The sequence below is a fragment of the Chenopodium album genome, chromosome 15 (genome assembly GCF_948465745.1).
Source record: "Chenopodium album chromosome 15, dcCheAlbu1.1, whole genome shotgun sequence".
Classification (NCBI taxonomy): Eukaryota; Viridiplantae; Streptophyta; class Magnoliopsida; order Caryophyllales; family Amaranthaceae; genus Chenopodium; species Chenopodium album.
The window spans coordinates 38,990,428-39,014,239 of NC_137848.1; the positions used below are offsets into that span (position 1 = coordinate 38,990,428).

At 36.6% G+C, this 23,812-nt stretch overlaps 2 protein-coding genes and 1 long non-coding RNA gene across 5 annotated transcripts; all 3 read right to left on the reverse strand.

Moving 5' to 3' along the window:
* Positions 1-829: 829 nt before the first annotated feature.
* Positions 830-13,713, reverse strand: LOC145582200 (uncharacterized). 3 transcript variants are annotated; one of them, XR_014099830.1, is made up of 6 exons: positions 12,825-13,713; positions 12,611-12,681; positions 12,408-12,509; positions 12,165-12,242; positions 11,980-12,061; positions 11,435-11,553 (listed from the first exon to the last, which is right to left on the reverse strand). It is a non-coding gene; the product is annotated as an uncharacterized LOC145582200 (long non-coding RNA). The 3 variants fall into 3 exon arrangements; XR_014099829.1 differs by lacking the exon at positions 11,435-11,553 and adding an exon at positions 830-4,349 and having other exon boundaries at positions 12,611-13,713; XR_014099828.1 differs by having other exon boundaries at positions 12,611-13,713.
* A 1,244-nt stretch (positions 13,714-14,957) lies between these two features.
* On the reverse strand, positions 14,958-17,679 carry LOC145582201 (pentatricopeptide repeat-containing protein At1g15510, chloroplastic-like). Its single transcript, XM_081639203.1, has one exon. It carries the CDS (start codon positions 17,625-17,627, stop codon positions 14,979-14,981), a length of 2,649 nt encoding a protein of 882 aa, XP_081495329.1. The 5' UTR covers positions 17,628-17,679; the 3' UTR covers positions 14,958-14,978.
* A 2,301-nt stretch (positions 17,680-19,980) lies between these two features.
* LOC145581139 (uncharacterized) lies at positions 19,981-20,745 on the reverse strand. The gene has a single exon (XM_081638202.1). The coding sequence runs from the start codon at positions 20,743-20,745 to the stop codon at positions 19,981-19,983; it is 765 nt and encodes a 254-aa protein (XP_081494328.1).
* Positions 20,746-23,812: the final 3,067 nt, after the last annotated feature.

The following is a 23,812-nucleotide window of genomic DNA, read 5'->3' on the forward strand; positions in this document are numbered from 1 at the left end:
GGAAATTCCTTGGAGGATCCGGAAAGCCCCAGAAATTCCGGAAGTCCCTTGGAGGATCCGCCTGAAATTTCCGGATCCTTCAAGGAATTTCCGGAAATTTCAAGCGGATATGGACTTCCGCCCAGAAATTCTTGAAATCCCATGGAGGATCCGGAAATTTCAGGCGGATCCTCCATGGGACTTCGGAATTTCTGGGCGGAAGTCCCAAATTTCCGTTTTTTTTTTTTTAAAAAAAAAAATTTACCTGTTCGCCGCCGTCATCGCCACCTAATCCACGACCACCGTAAGTCACCCTAATTCGCCTCGGATCAGCCATCCCTTTGCCTTGTTCTTCAAGTGGTGGTTGTAAGGTGGTTGTTGGTGATGGTTTTTTTTTTTATTTATTTTTTTTTTTAGGAGTTAAATTTCAGATTTTTATAAAATTTTCAAATTTAAATTTTTAGAGAGAGAAAATGAGAGTGAATGAGGTTAGACAGTGAAATATGTGACTCGTTGAGTAGAAATTCCGTAATTATATGCTAGGGGTAGAAAAGGAAATTTCTTATAAAAATGGGAGCGTTACTATGTAATTTGCGAGCGACGTTTAACAACACCCTTCATTTATCTTATTCTCTCTCATCATCATATGCATTTCTATCTTTTATCTTATTCTCTCTCATCATCATATGCATTTCTATCTCTTTTTTTTCCCTATTAAACACTCACAAGCAAATTTTTTTAGAACTGTGCAAATTTATTTGTTGTAAATAATATGAAATAGAGATAATTAGTGAAATCAATGAGGTAACTCTTGACGTGAATAGCATACCACATATAAGTGGGAAAAAAATTAGATGAACTGAAAAAATGATTCAATTACAGCTTTTTGGAAAAAGATAATTAGCAACTAGTTTACTGTTTGTATTTAAAGTTTGTAATTCAAGAAATGGTAATATATTTTTCCTATAATTAACTTATTTGTCATTATTAACATCTTAGGAAAAATAAGGTTATAGGAAGTACAAGGATAAATCAACATCATCTTATTCCAATTCATCATCTGGTCAAGATGCCAGTCATGCCACTGAGGTGTTACTAAAATGCACTCCAATCAGGTGGGAAATGGTCTTCTGCAAAGCTTCAGTAAGTTCACCTCCCGTCCTCTCAATCTTACACTAATACCTCGTCGCCATTTCAAGACTCAACCATTGAACTGCAGTGGCGCAGTGCCAATATCAACATTACGAATTGTGCCATATTCTTTATTACTCAAGAACATGTTCAGGCTTCTGATTTCTGGATCATGTGTACTCTGTTGCCCCTGACAAAATGATATTATACAACGAAGCAACCTTGTGGCTTCAAGCCAGCTTTTTAATTCTTCCAAGCATTGTAGTGCCTTCTATCAGAGATAAGCACATAACCCAATCATACATTAGTGTTGTGCAAACCTCAATAACTTCACTCAAACGGCTTTTGTTTCTTGAATTGTCTATATGTATTCCCTGAGCAACAAAGATATTCATATAGTTACTTACTTATAATGCTGACCTAGCTGCTAAAATCTAGGATCTGCATAAAAAATAGACTCCTAAACAACAGCTAAACGTGACATGAAACAATACACAACATATTACTATTCTTTGCTTAGTGCAAATGACATGTGAGAGAACAAATGAATCATCAACACTACAGAAACAACCAGATGAGACATACCACTTACATATACATACAATTAATGCTAAAAAAATTTGCCAGATCACTAAACACCAAGCAAACAAAACAGAATGGTGCAGACAAGTCAAAGCTCGGGTAAGTTCAAATCACTTCATTCAAGCAAATGCCCAACAATGTCATCAAAATGCATATATGACTGAATGAATAAAATGCTGTGAAGTTGTATGAATATTATCAGATGTCAGCATGATGGAAAAGGTAAGGTGAGAACTCAGCAAACATGAGTGAAGTTAAGATGTCAGTATGGCTACACTATATAATCTTCTTCAGAGACGGTAGCTTAGTAGAATTTCTTGATGTTTCAATATACCAAAGGGTTGTTCTGCCCATACTTTCAACTACACAAAATGCAAGAAATCACAAAATAAGGGAAACGAAGAAACTAAAGCATAAATGAACGAAACCAAGGCATTAATCAAGGAGAAAAACTATAAAAGAAGAGGAAAACATCCTAAAAATGCTACCAAATGAGTGCCATAAATGACACTCATCAAATTCCCCCAAACTAGACTTTTGCTCGTCCTCAAGCAAAACAAAAGGGAGAAAAAGGAAAAAGAAAGTGAATGACACTCACATGATAGCTTATTCAAATAAAAAGAAGAAAAGGGATTAGAAATATACACTAACTCACTAACGTAGGAATTACGGTTGTTTTTAGCTACAACAAGCCCTTAAAACCCCAAAGACGCCAATGAGGACGAGTGAGGTCTCGGAAGGGTTTCCAAAAGAGATTTAACCCATAACTCTCAAAGTAAAACGAGGCAAAGCACTAAAAGGAAAGAAAAAGGCAAAAACAAAAGCTTTTACAATGACCCATTGAAAATAGACAAAACACAAATAGATACCAAGCTTTCTAAACAAAAGCGTAAGCACGTTTCAAGATATCCAAGGTTGATTGAAACATAATGTATGCTAAGCATAGAGAACTAACAAGACACGATTCACCTTCATCCCAAACAATCTTATCGCGTTCTCCCTACTAGCTTGAAATCCACCTCTAGTGAGCATCTCAACCTCGAAGGAACCAGAAAAGAAAAGACTTTAGGGCTACTCGACATCTTGACTATGCAAACCGCTCCATAGGCTTGACCCATATCTCCCTCCACCGACTTGTGACTAAACCACAAAGGTCAAAAGGGCTTTTTAAGGTTGTAATGTATTGGGCAAAAAGGGTAAAGGTAGGCTAAAATTTGAAATTTTGTAGTATACCTAAATTATGAAGCAAAGAATGGCCAATTTTTAACACCATAACCAAGTAATCACTAAAGAAAAACACCAACACCCCCAAGCTTATTCGAAACAAAGATCACAAACATATATACAAATAGCCTAAGAACGCTTTCCTCCAAGCTTGAATATAGCATTGTACTCAATGCTCTAAATAGGGAGGATAACACTTAAATCAAAATATTTTTGAGCTTTTCATTTTCTCATTTTTTTCACTTTTGCCAAAGCATATGCAAGTACTTTGCTTTTTCTCATTTTTTTTTTTTCATTTTTTCTATTTTTCACTTTATTGCTATGTCCTCGCCTCTTTTAACTATGGACAGTTTTTCAACTTGGCAATTGCATTATTTACATAAAATTCACAATACAACTTGCTTCCATTAAAAGAACCAAATATTCAAACCCATACACCATGAACTCCAACAATAAGGACCAATTTGCTTCACAAACACCAATAGTGGAAACAAAAATGAAACAAATGGCTCAAAAGCTAAATATATGGCTTGAAAAGAATGCATAAGGCTCAAATGGTTGGCAAGTAGGCAAATGTAAACCCAAAACAAAAAAGATAGATACTATCCTAGAAAAAGAAAGATTACCACCACGAAAAGATGCTTTTGTCCTTCCTAAATGGTTCGGTCGCCATCTCAGAAGATAAAAGTCAAATTCTAGATAAAGTAAGCGATAGTCAAGGATCCATGTTCCGCTTATGCAAAACAAGTATAAGGCTAGAAGAAATGAAACCTCACATGGTGGTAGTAAAAACTCACTTTTGGTTTCATATCCATTAAAGGAAGCAACACCATCTTACCACAAACAAGTAAATAAGGGCTTCAAGGTCTGGAAAGTTCTTAACAAACTACCTTAGCATACGCTATCCTAGAATCAATCGGGCATCCTCTCAAACCGTGCGAACCATTATTATTTAGGAAGGTTAATATCCAAAAATGCAAGTCCGTAAGGTACTAATTCCAAAGCAAAAGCAAATACAAGATAAAGAGATAACTTGCCTCAAAAGAAATTCCTTTTTTTTTTTTTTAAAAAAAAAAGGAAGAAAAGAAAATAGAAAAGAAAGAAAATGAAAAAGAATAAGAAATGAAAAAGAAAAGGAAATAGTAAAAGAAAAGCACAAGGATGCAAGCCAAATCACATAAATCTCAATCGACAAACAAGTGGTCATTTGACTACAACGTCAATGGCCCCAAACACTCTATGGTGTTGATAGCAAACATCCTCGAACCGTTCCACTATTCCTAATCTAAACCTAAACTATGCACACAGAAAGAAAAGTAAAAGAGATAAGAACAATAGAAAGATCTCACCAAGCGATCCCGAGTTAATAGAACAAGTGTGACAACAAGTTATTTCTCACCAAATTCCATGCGTCATATGCTCCAACAAAGGACCTAGAACGTGAGACAAAAAGAAGGGGAAAAAAAAAAGTTTACACAAAAGAAGGTTAGTAACTTCATGAGGAATAAAGAAAAAAAAAGAAAAGAGGAGAAACTAAACTATACTAAGGGCATGCTTGGATTGGGGGTAATACATTAAGGGGGTAATAAAAGTCAAATTAAGCAAAATGAATGTGAAAATAGGGAAGAAGGAGATAGTGATGGTGTGATTGTAAGAAAATTATGTAGTGATGTTATGGTGTGAGGTGAAGGAAAGAGGAATCAATACCCTTATTTTGGGGTAATAGTTACACTAGGGGGAGGGTGGGTAACCCTCATTACAAGAGTAATAATTCCTCCATCTCTGTTTTTCTCATGGAACAATTACCTTATTTCATTTGTAAACATCATGTTTTCAACAACAATACCTCTAATTACTTTTGTTTTTTCAAGTTTGACTTTTATTACCCCCTTAATATATTACCCCCAATCCAAGCATACCTTAAAGAAATTTGGACACAAAGGGATTTGGATTAGGGGGAATCAAAGGAATAGTAGCATAAATCATCAAGAATCAGATATCATAGGAACTGAACAACCAAGAGAACAATCAACAACATCAGGAAACAATAACGCCAATCAAACAATCATCGAGAAACAAACATCAACTAATCAGAAGAATAAAGAAGCATGAGACAGGAAACAACAACCACCAACAATAGCTCATAAAAGAGACCAAAGTGAAACCATAAAAGCAAAAGGGAAGGAAAGGAAACACATCAAGATCAACTAAATAGTCCCCCAAAGCTTGAAAAGAACTACCCCCCAAAGCTCAAAACCTAACATCAAGTAGGCATAAGAAAGGCATCAAAGTAAAACAAGCAAGTAAGGGGAGTAGCTAAAAAGGATTCACTCGCCGCTATGGTAAGGTGAATTACCCCTACCTCCCGGTCCAACAAGGGCCTATTCCTCAATGGGTTCCCTATGATCTGAACCATGGACCTTCTCTTTGTTATCCATATTAGGAGGGGCCTCATTTGCCTTCTAATGCAATCCTTGGGACCACCGCGGCCACATATGACTACAAGAGGCCCGGGGGATGCGATTTTGATTATGACCCGTTAAACCCTAAGCCCTTTCCTAACCCCGAGACTTTTGGTAGGTGGGGACTTTCGGGTGAGCCTATTTTGGATTATTGGTCGTAGTTCTTTGAGGAAGATAAGGCTAGGAGAGAGGGTAGGGTAAAGGGTAAGGCTCCTATGGTGGTAGGTGATTTTATGAGCTCTAGTCATGCTATTTCAGAGACCAGTGAGGGGAGTACCCATTCTACCCCTTACCATAGCGCCGAGTGATTCCTTTTTAGCTACCCCCCTTACTTGCTTGCTTTACTTTGATGTCTTTCTTATGCCTACTTGATGTTAGGTTTTGAACTTTGGGGGGTAGTTCTTTTCAAGCTTGGGGGACTATTTAGTTGATCTTAATGTGTTTCATTTCCTTCCTCTTTGCTTTTATGGTTCACTTTGGTCTCTTTTATGAGCTATTATTGGTGGTTGTTGTTTCCTGTCTCATGCTTCTCTATTCTTCTGATTGGTTGATGTTTGTTTCTCGATGATTGTTTGATTGGCGTTATTGTTTCCTAATGTTGTTGATTGTTCTCTTGGTTGTTCAGTTCCTATGATGCCTGCTTCTTAATGATTTATGCTACAATCCCTTTGATTCCCGCTAATCCAAATCCCTTTGTGTCCAAATTTCTTTAGTATAGTTTAGTTTCTCTTCTTTTCTTTGTTCTTCATGAAGTTACTAACCTTCTTTTGTGTAGATTTTTCTTTTTTTTCCTTCTTTTTGTCTCACGTTCTATGTCCTTTGTTGGAGCATATGGCGCATGGAATTTAGTGAGAAATAACTTATTGTCACACTTGTTCTTTTAACTCGGGATCGCTTGGTGAGAACTTTCTATTTTTCTTCTCTCTTTTACTTTTCTTTGTGTATGCATAGTTTAGGTTTAGATTAGGAAGAGTTGAATGGTTCGAGAATGTTTGCTATCAACACCATAGAGTGTTTGGGGTTATTGACGTTGTAGTCGAATGACCACTTGTTTGTCGATTGGGATTTATTTGATTTGGCTTGTATCCTTGTGCTTTTCTTTTACTTTTTCCTTTTTTTTTCATTTCTTATTCTTTTTCATTTTCTTTCTTTTCTATTTTCTTCCTTGAAAAATAAAAAAATAAAAAATAAAGATTTTCTTTTGAAGCAAAGTTTTCTTTGCTTTTGCTTTGGAATTAGTACCTTACGGACTTACATTTTTGGATATTAACCTTCCTAAATAATAATGGTTCGCACGGTTTGAGAGTATTCTCGATTAATTCTAGGATAGCGTATGCTAAGGTAGTTTGTTAAGAACTTTCCGGACCTTGAAGCCCTAATCTACTTGTTTGTGGTAAGATGGTGTTGCTTCCTTTAATGGATTTGAAACCAAAAGTGAGTTTTTGCTACCACCATGTGAGGTTTCATTTCTTCTAGCCTTCTACCTATTTTGCATGAGCGGCACATGGATTCTTGAATATCGTTTACTTTATCTAGAATTTGACTTTTGTCTTCCGAGATCGCAATCGAACCATTTAGGAAGGACAAAGGCATCTTTTCGTGGTGGTAATCTTTCTTTTTCTAGGATAGTATCTATCTTTTTGGTTTTGGGTTTACATTTGCCTACTTGCTAACCATTTGAGTCTTATACATTCTTTTCAAGCCATATATTTAGCTTTTGAGCCATTTGTTTCATTTTAGTTTCCACTCTTGGTTTTTGTGAAGCAAATTGGTCCTTATTGTTGGAGTTCATGGTGTATGGGTTTGAATATTTGGTTCTTTTAATGAAAGCAAGTTGTATTGTGAATTTTATGTGAATAATGGCAATTGCAAAGTTGAAAATGCCATCCATAGTTAAAAGAGGCGAGGGCATAGCAATAAAGTGAAAAATAGAAAAAATGAAAAAAATGAGAAAAAGAAAAGCACTTACATATGCTTTGGCAAAAGTGATAAAAATGAGAAAATGAAAAGCTCAAAAATATTTTGATGTTACTGTTATTCTCCCTATTTAGAGCATTGAGGACAATGTTATATTCAAGCTTGGGGGAAAGCGTTCTTATGGTATTTGTATATATATTTGTGATCTTTGTTTCGAATAAGCTTGGGGGTGTTGGTGTTTTTGTTTAGTGATTACTTGGTTATGGTGTTAAGAATTGACCATTCTTTGCTTCACAATTTAGGTATACTACCAAATTTCAAATTTTAGCCTACCTTTACCCTTTTCGCCCATACATTACAATCTTAAAAAGCCCTTTTGACCTTTATGGTTGAGTCAAAAGTCGGTGGAGAAAGTTATGGGTCAAGCCTATGAAGCAGTTTACATAGTCAAGAAGTCGAGTAGCCACAAAGTCTTTTCTTTTCCGGTTCCTTCGAGAAATCATTGAGATGCTCACTACAGGTGGATTTGAAGCTAGTAGGGAGAACGCGGTAAGATTGTTTGGGATGATGGTGAATCGTGTCTTGTTAGTTCTCTATGCTTAGCATACATTATATTTCAATCAACCTTGGATATCTTGAAACGTGCTTACCCTTGTTTGTTTAGAAAGCTTGGTATCTATTTGTGTTTTGTCTATTTGCAAAGGTCCATTGTAAAAGCATTTGTGTTCTTTTGTTTTTGCCTTTTTCTTTCCTTTTTGTGCTTTGCCTCGTTTTACTTTGAGAGTTATGAGTTAATCTCTTTTGGAAACCCTTACAAGATCTCACTCGTCCTCATTGGCGTCTTTGGGGTTTTAAGGGCTTGTTGTAGCTAAAAACAACCGTAATTCCTACGTTAGTGAGTTAGTGTATATTTCTAATCCCTTTTCTTCTTTTTATTTGAATAAGCTATCATGTGAGTGTCATTCACTTTCTTTTTCCTTTTTCTCACTTTTGTTTTGCTCGAGGACGAGCAAAAGTCTAGCTTGGGGGAATTTGATGAGTGTCATTAATGGCACTCATTTGGTAGCATTTTTAGGATGTTTTCCTCTTCTGTTATAGTTTTTCTCCTTGATTAATGCCTTGGTTTTGTTCATTTATGCTTTAGTTTCTTCGTTTCTCTTATTTTGTGATTTCTTGCATTTTAAGGGTATTTTCGTTTTTTCTATTTTACTTGCTCTACTTTCTTTCATTGTAGGACTTGCTCGGGCCTCGGAATTTACTTTGGAAGGTTCTCCAAATCTTTTGGATGCTCGGGACAAGACCTCATATTATTTGGTTGGCTAGAATTCAAGATAAGAAGCAAACTTCCACTCTTAGCATTAGCTCTCTCGTGCATCACCCTCATCACATGTCTTGGTGAGGCTGCCCCCCTCGTGAGCATCACATGAGAGCGTCGACTATGGGGATGCTTGGGCGCGCAAGGCTCATGTGCGGCTGCTGCTAGGCTCGGTGCATCGCAGCAATGGAGCTGCGCGCCACAACCAACAGCAGGTGGTGCATGTGAGCAGGCCCTGCTGTGCGTGCGCACCAGAGGCTAGCCGAGCCTCTTTTCTTCCCTTGCTATAAATACCTTGGACCTTTCCATTTTTAGGGGACGACGTTTTTTCTAGTACAATTAGTGAATTTTCGGATTTAGTAGAGAGAGAAAGTAGAGAGAGAAACACTTGAATACTTGATTTGTACTTCAATTAAGCTTGGATTTCTTCCTTAATCAATGATAATTAGTGAGATTTTCTTCCTTTAATTCTTTTCTATTGCTTGATTTTACTTTTGATTCTTGTATGATTGCTTGATTGTTGATCTTTTGGTTTAAAAGTTTGATTGATTTGAATTTCTACTTGATTAAGCTTGAGATGATGATGTTTGTGATTCAATTAGTTTTGTTCTTCAATCTTAATGTCTAGTGAGTACATTAGTTGCTAGGGAGATGGTGAAGCATACATGAATGATGATTATTGCTAGTTGATGATTCATGATTGATTAGAATGTTGTAATTAAATTGGTTGATAGAATTGTGCATGTGATTGATTTGACTAGAAGTGATCAACCTTGATAATCAAGCTAGATTGCATTGTGATTTCCAATGACATGAAGCCTTGATTTGGGAATTGCTTTAATTGATTGAATTTCATTGTGAATTTTCCTAGTTAGTCATTCCTAGTGAACCCTAGCTTGACTTATAGGAGATAGCTTTTGAATCCTCTTGATTACAATTACTATTTTCCTTTACAACGTTTGAATCGATTGAGTTTTCTTCGTTTAGCATGATTATCTAACTTGCGTGTGGATCCTTAATCCCTAGTGTTTGTTATATCGAATTTCTACATAGCTTAGTTGATTGAGACCTTAGTCACACTTCAATTACCATTTACTTTTCAAAATAACTTGACCTAAGACTATAGCATCTAACCCCCATTTCTAGTGGTTCGACCTTTTTAGCTTGTCATTATACAAGTATTTTGGTTAGTTGATTGATTACAAATTTTGTTTGACCCTAGGGAAGAATAATTAAGACAACGACCTAGTTTTCCCCACGTCACTACTAACATCTAGGATCTGCATACAAAATAGAGAGACTTCTAAACAAAAAGCTAAACGTGACGTGAAGCAATACACAACATAATTGCTGTTCTTTGCTTAGTGCAAATGACATGTGAGTGAACAAATGAATCATAAACACTACAGAGTATCAGAAACAAACAGATGAGACATACCACTTAAGAAACTGAGAAAGTCCTGATTCATACAATTAAAGCTAAAAAAATTTGCCAGATCACTAAACACCAAGCAAACAAAACAGAATGGTGCAGACAAGTCAAAGCTCGGGTAAGTTCAAACCACTTCATACAAGCGAATGCCCGACAATGTCATCAAATTGCATATAACTGAATAAATAGAATGCTGCAAAGTTGGATGAATGTTCTTAGATGTCAGCATGATGGAAAAGGTAAGGCGAAAACTCAGCCAACATGAGTGAAGTTAAGATGTCAGTATGGCTACACTATTTAATCTTCCTCAGAGACGGCAGCTTAGTAGAATTTCTTGATGTTTCATTATCCCAAAGGGTTGTTCTGCCCATACTTTCAACTACACAGAATGAAAGAAATGTAATTTTCTTTGCTTTCCTTATTTAGGAGCAATTTCACTATCAAATAATTTGGCAACTGGATGAAGTGTAATGCTTGAAATGCATACAAATCATTGCTCTAGAAGTAGCATATACTGCACTAGAATGTCAGATTCTACTGGACAATATTCTACCGTAATTGACATGACACTACTACAAATTACAACATTCAATTCAAATTAGCAGTTTAGAGGAAGGGATAGTTGTATTAATAGATCAAAGTGATTGACTCAAATACAAGATAATTCCAACTCTATGAGAAATGAGCTCTCCCAATACTCACTCTATATATATTTTTCAATGCCTTTCTCTTACTTCTGTCCCCTTTCCATTACTACTTCCTTTCCACACCTTACAACCTTTCCCTACAAATGCACTAACAAATCAGAATTTTCCACCTGGAATCTTATTTAACAGAAAAGATTTCTTAATAGTTACTTGACTACTCTTGGCTGCCTTCTAGCATAAGTGAGCACAACAGGACACCTGACTAAATTCCTTGTAGACGTGAACTCTAAAAGCAAGAATTGCCGCTATTAGATCAAAGTTCAACTTTCCAGGACAATAATCAATATACGAAGTATATTGTTGGTCTGGAATGGCTGGCAGAGCTATGTATCTACTTCCCAACCATCCCACCAACAAATCCACATAGTCACCTAGTATTTCACCAACAAAATTTTCTAAAACTCCATGCTACATTGTGAGTTACCAAGTGCAAAACTACCCTATTACAGGCGAAAAGTTTTTGTTCAGAATAACTGATCCTGTAAACCCTCATCATATTGAATTTCGATCAACACAGACTAATGTGCTGTGCACCAGAATCCTCATGGAAAATCCTATGAAATTAACAGTTAACTGGCAAACTAGACCGTCTTAGTCTTATCATGAATCTATTATCATTTTAAGTTTTACAATATTATTTAATATTTTGAATTGCAATAGCAGGAATTGTTTTCTCACTCACCATCACCCCTCAAAGCTCCCACCTTCCCTTGTATATCAGCAAACCCATAGCATGAGCACAGAACAGCTGCTTGCAGCAATAATGTTCCCTCGGCTTACTCACTCGAAGGATCATTTCATTTCCTTAAGATGATAAAAAATGCACATGTTAGCACCCCTCTACTAGGCATATCTAGCATGTATATTTCTGGTTACTACCATTCAAAGCTTAAGCTCCAAAGTGTGAGAACTAACAATAAGTTAGAACTACAAGTCTATCCTCTCGTATATTAATCCAGCAAAGAAAGTAACAGCAAATAATCCCTAAGAAGTTGCTTCCACTACAGCCCACTAAAGTACCAGTAGTGGAGATCTTGACGAACAAATAACAATTAATTTTATCACAAACTCTGAAGGAGTTGATAAAAAAAAAAAATAAAAAATAAAAAAATAAAAAAAAAATACTATAATTCAAACTTGCATGAGCGAAAACTGACAAAAAAAAAGCATGAACACAATCCTATATTTCACATTGCAGACCAGTAAACAGAGAAAAGAAACCCTACATACCAGTTTGACCATATGCAAAGCATGTTGCCTTTGTGCGCTGAAATATGGTTGGAATGATTGGTTCAACTGTATCACAATATACCTGATGGAAAAAGAAATGAGGGATAGCGAAACAGAATACACATGAACATTACTATATGTCTATTATTATAACCAAAATAACTTAAATTCAAAAAATGGAAAACCTCATCATTTGTTACATGCTCATCCAGAACAGCATCAAAACAAAATTCATGCTTCTCAACGTATGCTGTTAAGTCCACCTTTCATATGTAAGGGCAAAAGTAAAATAAGGAGTAATTTCACAATTTAAAATAGAATAATTTCAAGGACAGAAAGAGTAAACAATAAAACACTAAAACCCACAGTCGGCTTTATCCAATAGAAAGCTAATCTCAAGTTCTCACTGCATACAGAAATATAGATACCTTCAATTTGGGTTCATGAACAGTCAAAGCATTGTCGTAAACAGTAACTACATCATCTTCTTTTCGAGTAAGCTCCTTTTTGTTCAAAGGCCTTTTGCGCACCTAATAACATAAACATAGCCTTTAGAGCTCCCACATATGACATATCCCTTGCAATGGACAAAAGACGACATAACGTTTACACACAACATATAAACACTTACAGGCTTATAGCCATCAATTTGCGCAAATAAATTATTGTTAACAGCAGCAAGCTTAGGGAGAACCAAGGCATCTGCATTAGCCAGCAGCCCACGACATGAAAATAGAATTATCTACTATAGTGTTAAAAACAAATTTTGTCTTTCTTATGGTGTTAAAAGTCAAAATTTCCTCCATTCAATTGTTTAGTTGGATTTTAACTACAAAACCTCATACCAAAGGATTTTTACTCTACTGTATCCCTCTAGAACTGCAATGAACCACTCCTCACCACCTATCCGTTACACCTACAGTAGAAGACAGAGGGGACCAGAACAGAGCCAGCGACAGAACCAACAACAGCAAGAGAGCAGCAGCAACCCGCAACACCCACAAGCAAGGCCTTAAGCTGCAGTCTGCCAGTTTGGCTTAACACTGTTTTTTTCTTTTCGTCCGATACAGAATTTTTCGAGAAAAGGTCCCATCCGCAGGGCCTTCTGCGGCAGAAAAAATGTCTAGCCGACGTAGGCTGCCTGATCAACCCGACTCTTTTCCCGGCCCTTTGGCCAGCTAAGTTTGTAATTACTGTAGCTCCCCAAAAGCTCATCTGACCCCTCTTTTTCGAGAAGCGGCCTCGGCTTCGCTATTTTCCTGGACCTTCAAAAAAAAATATTGAACCGGGAAGAAAAAGTCGAAATGAAGCTATTAAATGGCTCAATCCGGCCCCTAAATCTAAATAAGTCGCCTGGAAAAAGCACCCATTTCTGTACCGGTTCCGGAAGAGCGGAATCCCCTGAAGAATAACTGAAGGCATTTCCGATCCAGACACTCCAGATGGGAAATTTGATTGATGATGAGTAATGAGTCTCCGTGCACTTGGAGCTTTTTGTCCTTTCACCCCTCACTCTCCTAAGGCGGGGTCTTATTAGCTTTACTTTTGTGCTTTTAGGATGAGGACAAGGAGTAGTAAATGTATCAATTAAGGCTATAGGCCATGTCATGTAGGAAGGAGAGTATGAGAAGTACTATAAATAGATGTAGCCATAGCAGAGAGAAACTATTCAGAAAAGTGTATCGGAACCCTTGAAGAGTTATGGCCTAAAGCCATTAGTTTGTATCTTGACAACTGTTTGATTAACTATCCATCTATCAACTGTCCTCTTCCATATTCTTGAGCTTAAATTCTGTTAATTTAATTCTTTGACCACGCAGTTCGTAGCAGAATCTCATATTTATCTAATTCCCTATGATTCACAATCCATTCCATTGATGATATGTGGAAACGTTCCAACAATAAACCAAACAATTTCAAACTAGTATGGGATTTTAAATCCATACCTCCTTAGTCCTTACCAATCCAATCCAATTTAACGAACCAAATCAGCCCTAAGTGAACCGACAAAAGGCCAAACTCCAATAAAACCCAGCCCAAATTGATCGGACCAAACTGGACATGAAAAAGTTTGGATCTGACTATACGATTAGTACTCAAATATCTAAGTCCAGATGTTATTAGACTAGAATTGAAAATGTTTGGATTGGACTTAGATTCAAATATCGGAGTCACAAAATTTTTGGATTAGAATTGAAGTTGGCAATGTCCTATCCAGTCCTCCAATTCACACCCCTAGTTCCAGCACCAGTGTATCTCACAATTTTGTTAAGTGTAAACAATTATCATTACAAGCAAAAATCTATGACGGTCAACTGGCACAGCAGATACGCAAAGTTTCCAAAAATCTATTTAAAAATGAAAAAAAATTATATAAAAACTTGACATACCCTTCTACTCTATTAAATCCTCAAGAAAAGAATCACAACAGGCTCCAGTACTCCAGATAAATTGAATCAGCTCCGTACTCACAGAGATGAACTGAAGAGGTTCAGGATCGAAAGAATAGCTGCAGTCACTGGCTCAACAGAGTACTCAGCACGAGCCAATTTTAATTAGATCTATTCCAAAGAATAAAAATAAGTTAGTTTTGGTAGTCTAGTGTATCTTTAGACAGCATAAGCTGCTAATTTAAATAAAAGTTAGTTTTGCAAATGTATTATCTTTTATTCTGAACAAAATAAATAAAAAGAATGTAAAAAAAGTTTGATACTTGCCTAAATTTCAAACTGACCAATGCATACAGATTCTTAAGGCTTTTATGCCTTTCAAATATAATGGTAGTGCAGTTTGTGGCTACTAAAGATACCAAGTTTCTAAAGACTATATGTCTTAGAAACTTGACCAGTGTTCTTGTATGAGATCTATGATCAAGATGCGGACACTATAACTGTGAGGTAGTATCAGCAGCAAAGCTGCAACCACCAGTTTCATAGAGCCATTTCAAAGTGAAGAAAGCCCTTTATGGTACAAAAATGTTGGGATAATTATATTTACAACTACATTGTACACGAAGTATGACTAATATACAATGTTTCCTTGTAATCCTCATCACTGCAAGAGCAAACACCATTCCTGAAGTGGTGAAAATGTTCAGTATCCCTAACACAAATTTCTCGTCTAACAACTTTTGAAATAAATTTTACAATATTATGACAGCTTTTACACATATAAAGATTTTTAGTAACCCAAATAGGTGTTCCTGGGGCAGAGTTGATAAGCCCAAATCCAATGGCCAGTCTTTCGCTATGACCACAGAATACCTCTGCTTTTGAAGCATTTTCAGAAAGAATCTCAGCCTTATCAATTCCAGCTGCTTCCATTCTCTCATAAAAGGATTTCAGAACGGCATGTACTTCTTTTATCTCAGGATGGGACTCATCATCACTGAGGAATGCATGTACTTTCCCCTTCACTTCTATCCAACTACAGCCAGGGTCAACAATTAAACCTCTCTCCTTCATCGTCTTTCTCACTCTAGCAAGTTCATTCCATTTATCACAACCAGCATATAGATTACACAAAAGAACATAATATCCAATACTATGTTTATCAACTTCAAAGATTTTCTTTGCTGCAAGTTCCCCAAGCTTGACATTCTGATGAATCCTACAAGCATTCAATAAGGCTCCCCAAATAGCTGGATCTGGCTCAAGAGGCATATTTTGAATAAATGCATAAGCATCCTCTAAATTACCAGCACGTCCTAGCAAATCAACTATGCAAGCATAATGCTTCAGATTTCGAGAAACACAATACTTAGTTTCCATGCTGTCAAAATATTCTAACCCTTCAGCCACCATGCCAGTCCTACTACAGGCACAAAGTAACGCTATAAAGGTGATTTCATCTGGGTTCACATTAGAAGCTATCATTTTATGAAAGAACTCCACAGCAAGTACTCCCAGCTTTCGGTCTGCAAAACCAGTGAGCATAATATTCCATGCAGCAATGTCTTTACCCCATCCATTGAACTGGTTCCATGCAAGTCCCATCCTACCACACCTAACATACATATCTAAAATTGCATTTGGTACATACCCATCGAATGGCAACATGGTCCTTAAGGCATATGCATGGATTTCTTTTCCACACATTAGTGCTCCTATTCTACCACATGCAGAAAGGGCAGAAATCAAAGTGACTGAATTAGGATTTAAAGAAAGTTTCATCTGCCGAAAGAAAAATAATGCCTCAAAGCTCCTGTTGTTTTGTCGAAGCCCAGCGATGATTGAAGTCCACGATATTATGTTCTTGTCTTTGATTTGATGGAAAACTTCCAAAGCCGTGTCAATACATTTACACTTGGAGTACATATCAATTAGTGTATTAGAGACAATTACATATGAAATGTATCCTGTTCTAACAGCTAAATCATGAAGTTTCATACCCATATCTAGAAGACTCAACGACGCACAAGCTGATATGACACTAGAGATAGTGATCTCATCTGGCATGATACCTTCACTCTCCATTAATTTAAAACTTTGTATCGCCTTTTCAGGAAAACCATTATTTTCATATCCAGAAATCATTGAGGTCCATGTCACTACATCTTTACATGGCATATTAGCAAAAATTCTTTCTGCTTCAACCCAATTTCCAGTACCTATACACATTTGAATTAATGAATTACAAACTGCAACTTCAACACTTAAACCACTGGTTATAGCATATCCATGAACTTCCCTCCCTAACCTCTCATCACCCACACCCTCACAAGCCGAAACTACACATGTCATAGTCATCAAATCCGGAATAACCCCAACTTCACGCATCATAAGAAACAATCGTAGCCCCTCGTAACACTCTCCGTTCTCTACACACCCCGAAATCATTGCATTCCATGAAATCCTATCTCTTTGAGGCATTCTATCAAACACCAAGCGTGCACTAACAATTTCACCACATTTCACATACATTGTAATCAAAGCATTAATCACATCGATGTTAGACTCGAAACCATATCGAATTACATGAACATGAACCTCCCTACCCCTCGCTAAATCCGGCATACCGCCACAAGTCCTCAAAACACAAGGGAAAGTATACTCATCAGGCCTAACACCAGCCCATAACATCTTATGATACAGAATCAATGCCTCGTCGAAAAACCCGGCTTTCGCATACCCACCAATTAACACATTCCATGAAAACAAATCTCTCTCCTCCATTTTACCAAACACATACCAAGCATCATTCAATTTACCCAACCTCACAAACATACTCAACAATGCATTTCCAAGTCTGATATCAAAACTCTTAATCTTTTTCGAGTCACAAATATAGGAATATACCTGCAAACCTTGCTTCACCGCTCTCCGCCATTCGCAAAGCTTCAGCAGAGCAACAATGGCGTCGTCTTCAACAAACAGATTGAGGTCTTTAACAACTGAATTGAGAAGGTTGAGAGCTTCATCTAAGCTTCCATGGAAGCAAAGCTCGGTAATTCGAGAGGTGGAGTTGGTGGTAGTGGTGGTTGTGGAGCTGGAATTGGGGTTGAGAAGGGAGAATTGAGGGAGTTTTCGAAGAGAAAGAGGGTGAGTTTTGGTGAGAGAAAGAGATTTGGGAAGATGGGTTTTAGGGTAGAGAGAGTTTAAGGAGTCTGGTGATGGAGGAATTGGAAGGGTTTTAGAGGTGACCGCCATTGTTATGGGGTTTTAGAGCATCAAGGTTTCGCTTTGGATGAGGTTGCACTGGCAAAACTTGCCTTTCTTATTGTTTAACTATAATTAACAATACTTGGTTTACATACTTTATTACTTTATTTCGATTTTCCGTAAATATCTATTTCGGGTCTGCTCGTATTTCCTGAATTAAGCTGAACTCAATTAAACTGTACTGAACTGATTGGAGCTGAACTGAACTAAACTAAACTGAACTGAGCTGAAATGAATTGAATATTTTATGAGAGAAAAAAATTAAGAGTTGAACTGAACTGAACGGAACTGAACTGAGCTGAAATGAATATTTTACGAGAGAAGAAAATTAAGAGTTGAACTGAATTGAACTGATTGGAGTTGAACTGGACTGAACTGAAATTAAGTTGAAGTGAACAGGCCTTTCATGTCTGAGGGAGCCCCCAATTTATCTTCTTACGGAGTAATTAGCATACTCTGTATTTCGTTTGTTTATTAAGGGGCAAAATCGTAATATATTTATTGTAGTATTAAAAGTAAGGACGGTTAAGATGCATGAAATAGCTAATCATGTTCGAAAGCTCTTTTGATTTGGTCTTATATCACAAATTTAGTTGTTGAAGAGTGTGAGATAACTAAAGTGGTTAGAGGAATCTTAGGATCGATTCTCATTATCTGCCTTTGTGGCTAAAGATGGCAATGGATTGGATTCGGATCGAGTGGAGCTTCACCTGCATCCATCCATTATTCTAATCGCTCCATCTACATCCATCCGCCACCGCTTCACCCATCATCCATATTCGTCTGTCCATCATATGCGGATGAAACAGGAAGAGCGGATGACTAATGGATAAGTATTAAAGTGAAGAAAAAAAAAACTCACATGAAACTCTAATTTTCGGTTATTTAAATAATAATTTTTTTTTTAATTTTATTAATAAAATAGGAAACAATATTAATAAAAAAGGAAACAATAACAACGTATTGTTTGAAAAATTATTTGGCAACAAGAAAATCAAGTAATCTCTTGCACATTTCATATTTTATTATTAAAATTCTTAGATTAAAAATTTAATATAAGCTAAACATCGAGTGGGTGGCTGGTTAGCGGGTGAAAAAAGTATCATCCACATCCGATCCATCACCCGCTTCATCCGTCACCCGCTTCTCATCCATTTAATCTGGATTTTCCTCCATTTATTTATTGCGGGGTGTAGCGGGGTATAGCGGGGTAGCGAATATCCACTTAATATTGTCATCCCTACTTGTGGTTCTCTAAGAGCATGAGCAATGGTGGGTAACTCACCACCATTACAACTCATCTCATTTATTTCTCTCTCTTCCAAATCATCTCTCACCTCACTTTCCACTATCTTAAAGTTACTATTATGAGTCACCTTATTTGTTTATCTACAAGGGTAAGGTTACTCACCACTCTCTCTCCTAATTTTTATCAATACCCAATCATCTATTCTTTCTTTGAATTTGTAATTATTAAACTTACATAATTATGTAATAAAACTAAGACATTGTTAATTGTTTTATTATTTTAATTAGAACATTATATTTACTACAGTACAATCTTAATAATCACTTAAATATGTAAGCTTTTTTTTTCTAATTTTTGAAATGAAAAATACAATAGTAATATAAAATTTAAATTACATAGTTTATAAAACAAAGAGATACATAAAAATATGAAACACAATCTTCATTAAAAGTGACTTTGCTCATCTATTCATTTGTTGCCGAAACATCCCCACATATGCCCAACCAAGTCATTTTTTAATGCAATATGGGTCTCCTTATCACGAACATTATTTCTATTTGCCATATAACCACTTAAATTGAGCCTATCCAATCGTCAACTTCTCACGGTAAATGGTTGGTTGTTGTTACCAGATGATGACCCAACTACATTTTGCGGTTGATCATTGATAAATTCAGATGCATCGTAATGCAAATATCCATCTCGCTCATCTTCAACAATCATATTGTGCATGATAATACAAGCCATTACGATTTTCCATAAAATTTCAGTCGACCATGCTAGACCTGGTTGACGTATTATTGCAAATCGAGCTTGTAACACTCCAAAGGCACGTTCAACGTCTTTTCAATAATTCTCTTGCTTCTTGGTAAATAATTTGTGCTTAGCGGTTTGTGGGTGTTTGATTGTTGGGATAAATGTTGCCCATTTTGGATAGATACCGTTTGTAAGATAATAACCCATATTGTATGTATTTTCGTTGACATTAAAGCTAACCTCTGGAGCTCTGCCCTCACATATATCAGAGAACACTGGTGACCGTTGGAGGATATTTATATCATTACAAGAACCTAGTGTACCAAAAAAGGCATGTCATATCCACAAGTCTTGTGAAGCAAAGTCCTCTAAGCTCATGGTTGTTGTTTTACTTCTATCTTGATACATTTCTTTCCAAGCACGTGGACAATTTTTACACTCCCAGTTCATGCAATCAATGCTTCCCGTCATACAAGGAAATCCACGACTATAACTTTCACGGAGGAGTCGTTCAGTATCCGTAGTATTCGCCCTCCTCAAGTACTCTGGTCTAAACTCAAAGACGACTCCTTCAACAAAGTGAGCGAGACATTCCCTTGCGGTACTTGACGCGATTTTAAGATATTCGCCAACTGCATCGGCTGATGTACCGTATGCTAACATCCGAATTGCTGCAGTGCATTTTTGGAGGGGGGATGCACCTAGTCTTCCGGTGGCATTCGACCTTTGTTGAAAGTAAACATTACTTTCTCTTAGTTGATTAACAATGAGTGTGAACACATTCTTATGCATCCGAAACCGTCGACGGAACATATCGTTTGTGTACAATGGTTGTGGACTAAAGTAGTCGTTATATAATTGTACATCAGCATATTCTTGATCTCTTGGTACATACCACCTTTGGTACGTAGGTTTAGGAGTGAAGGGGGGCTGATGAGTAGAGGTTACAAGGGGAACAACAGTTGTATTGATTGCTTCCTCAATCAATTCTTCTTCTTTTCGCCTTTGGGTAATTGATTCATGCCACTCTACATATTCGTTCACCATGTAATCAAATAACCCTGAACTAGATGAACTAGAAGAATTTGAATCAAAGTTCATTTTGTAATATTTTTTGGTTGAGAGGAGGAGAGTTTTGTTGCAGAAATGATACTTATTTTTATGTTTTGAACCATGAAGTACAACCTTCTTATATAACTTCTAAAATAATTCAAAACAAATAATTGGTGTTTATGATATATTGGCACAAAAGTATAAGAGATATGATTTTCGATAAGGTTTACAGAATTTCTACATTTGTGATAGGGTTTGTAGGTTTCTTTTGTTTGACATTTCAATTCATGGGGTACACATAACAGTAAAAGATAAGATTTTCTGATGATGCATATAGATTTTCTGTCAACACATGTGACATTTCAATGTAGCATTATTGTAGGTCGGTCATATTGTACATATTTTCAAAAGTTACTACAGAACATTTTTCAATATGGAGTTGATATTAATAATTTAATTATTTGCAATAAATAATTTATGATGTTAACAAAAGTAGAGAATTAATAATAAAACTTCAACTTTGTTGTTAGTTCTTTCTTAATGTAATGTTGTTATTTTTTATTATTTTTATTTTTTTTATTATTATGATTATTATTATTATTATTATTATTATTATTATTATTATTATTATTATTATTATTATTATGTTATTGTTTGTATGATTATTGTTGTTGTTATTGTGATTATTGTTATTGTTGTTGGTGGTGTTATGATTATTGTTTTTGTTATTATGATTATTGTTATAGTAGTAATATTATTATTATTATTATTATTATTATTATTATATTTCAAAAACTGATGAAGTCATACAACCTACAAAAAATTAGTGGGAAGCCGAGATACAATCTGGGCCCCCACTCCTCTAGCTATAGAAAAGTCTATCCTAGTAAAAATATGAGCAGCAGCACGAGCCCCGATGTCTTGAGTCGTTTTTTTAAACCTTATTATTATTATTATTATTATTATTATTATTATTATTATTATTATTATTATGTTATTGTTAATATGTTTTTTGTTATTATGATTATTGTTGTTGTTATTGTGATAAATGTTATTGTTGTTGTTGTTGTTATGATTAGTGTTGTTAGTATGTATTATGTTATTAGTGTTATTGTTGTTGTTGTTGTTGTTATGATTAGTGTTGGTTTATAATTATTATTATTTTTGGTTATGGTGTTGGTATGAAGTTATTTTATTTGAATATTAATATTTGTAGTCCAACTTTAATCAAATAGTGTTTTTTGTAATTATTACTGATATTTTATTTTGTACTTATTTAATGTAGATCGAGGGTTCTGGTGCTCGTCAAGTTATGTCACGACGTTTGAATGCGTCTGTTAGGAGACAGTAATCTCATTCAGTAATGACCGGGTCATCGCTTCAGCATGAGCAGCAATATGGGTCTCCTAATGGTTGGCCGGGAGACCAACAGTCAGGAGGTAGTCGGCCCATGTATTCGCCAGGTGGACTACCTACATCTGACGAGGAGGACGAAGACTCGGCTAGTCATGCTGGTGATCGGGATGAAGAATTGGACCCTTAGGATTATCATATGGTATATAGGGGTCAGCATGGGAGATTTGTTAGTAGTCAAGCAAGTCATCCTACCACCAGCTCGGTAGAGACATGGTTAGTGCAGCAGCCGATGCCAGGTGGTCCTGAGGATGGGACTGTTATCCCTAGTTTTGGTGGTCACGTGGCATCATATATATGGGTCGAGAAGGAGCGAAATGTTTTGCGGTGTTTAAGTAGGTCAAAGCTGTGTTCTGAATTGGTTAAGTGGCGAGGTCGGCTTCCACAGGAGCACCTCGAATAGATTGATGCCAGCTGGTTGTCTCACTTACCCGGGCTTATGTTTAAAAAACTTGATTGGCCGTTGATTTCTGCTTTTGTTGAAAGATGGCAACCGGATACAAACACATTTCATATGCCATTTGGGGAAATCACGATCATGCTGCACAATGTGTACTATATTCTTGGGCTTCATGTCGATGGTGCTATGGTTACCACTACACCTAGCACGGACGTCTTACGGGACGCGTGCTCAGTTACCATGGATATGACTGCGGATGAGTTGACTGAGATATGCGGTACTAAGAAGATTTGGCAGGTTAGTGGGGTGTTGACTTATAAGATTTTTGGTACGACGTTGGAGGCTCAAAGGCCCTTTTGTGTCCATTATTCTGCGTACATGTGGTTAGTGCTTGGAGGTTCACTGTTTTTAGACAAGAGTGGTAACCGGACTCATCCTTCCTTCCTCCATGAGCTAGTTGTTGATGATACCCCTATTAATGAGTATTGTTGGGGTATAGCTACTCTAGCTTACTTGTATCGGCAATTGGGTGCGGCATTACGAAAAGATGCTGATTCGATCGCTGGTTGTTTCACGCTTCTGCAAGCGTGGATTTACAAGTACAATATGTGCTTTCGACCACAGCAGGGTACCTTGACGAGGGACCTTAATATCCCTCGTGCGTCTGCTTGGGATGTTGGAGTTGGATGTCCTAGAAAGAACGTGGAGGGCCTCTTTTCTTTTCGTACTAAACTGAAAGCATTGACTGACCTTGAGGTTAACTAGCTCCCGTACGGAGTTGATCCTGCACGTACTTGAAGATGTACCGGGTAGATTTTCCGACTGAGATGACATCTAATTTGTGGAGACGATTTGTCCCTAGTGTTTCTTTCAGTGTTGTTTTAGGTGCCCTCACCAGACTTAGTTCTGGAGCTCCTACAGTTGCGCCTGGTTATATGCAGTGGTTGTACAGATTTTCTCACCCTCGGGTATCTCCTGGTTCAGGAGTTACAAGCAATCTACCTGAGAGAACTAACACGGATTATGTAAGTTGTGTTTTATTATACTATTATTTCGACTATTAGTAATTGCTATTTATATAATATGTTGTTGTCTTATTTGTAGTGGATGGATCGGTCCATGGAGATTCACCAGAGAGCACTGGACGAGTATCCTTACATGTCGCGTGAAGTAAGGGCAATGACTGAGCAGCTTGTATTTGATTGGAAGTCGAAGGTGGGGTTGTAGATTAATCTTTATTTGTAATAGTGGTTGCATTTTTAATACATGTTTGAACTATTTTATATTTGTTTTTATTCGGCA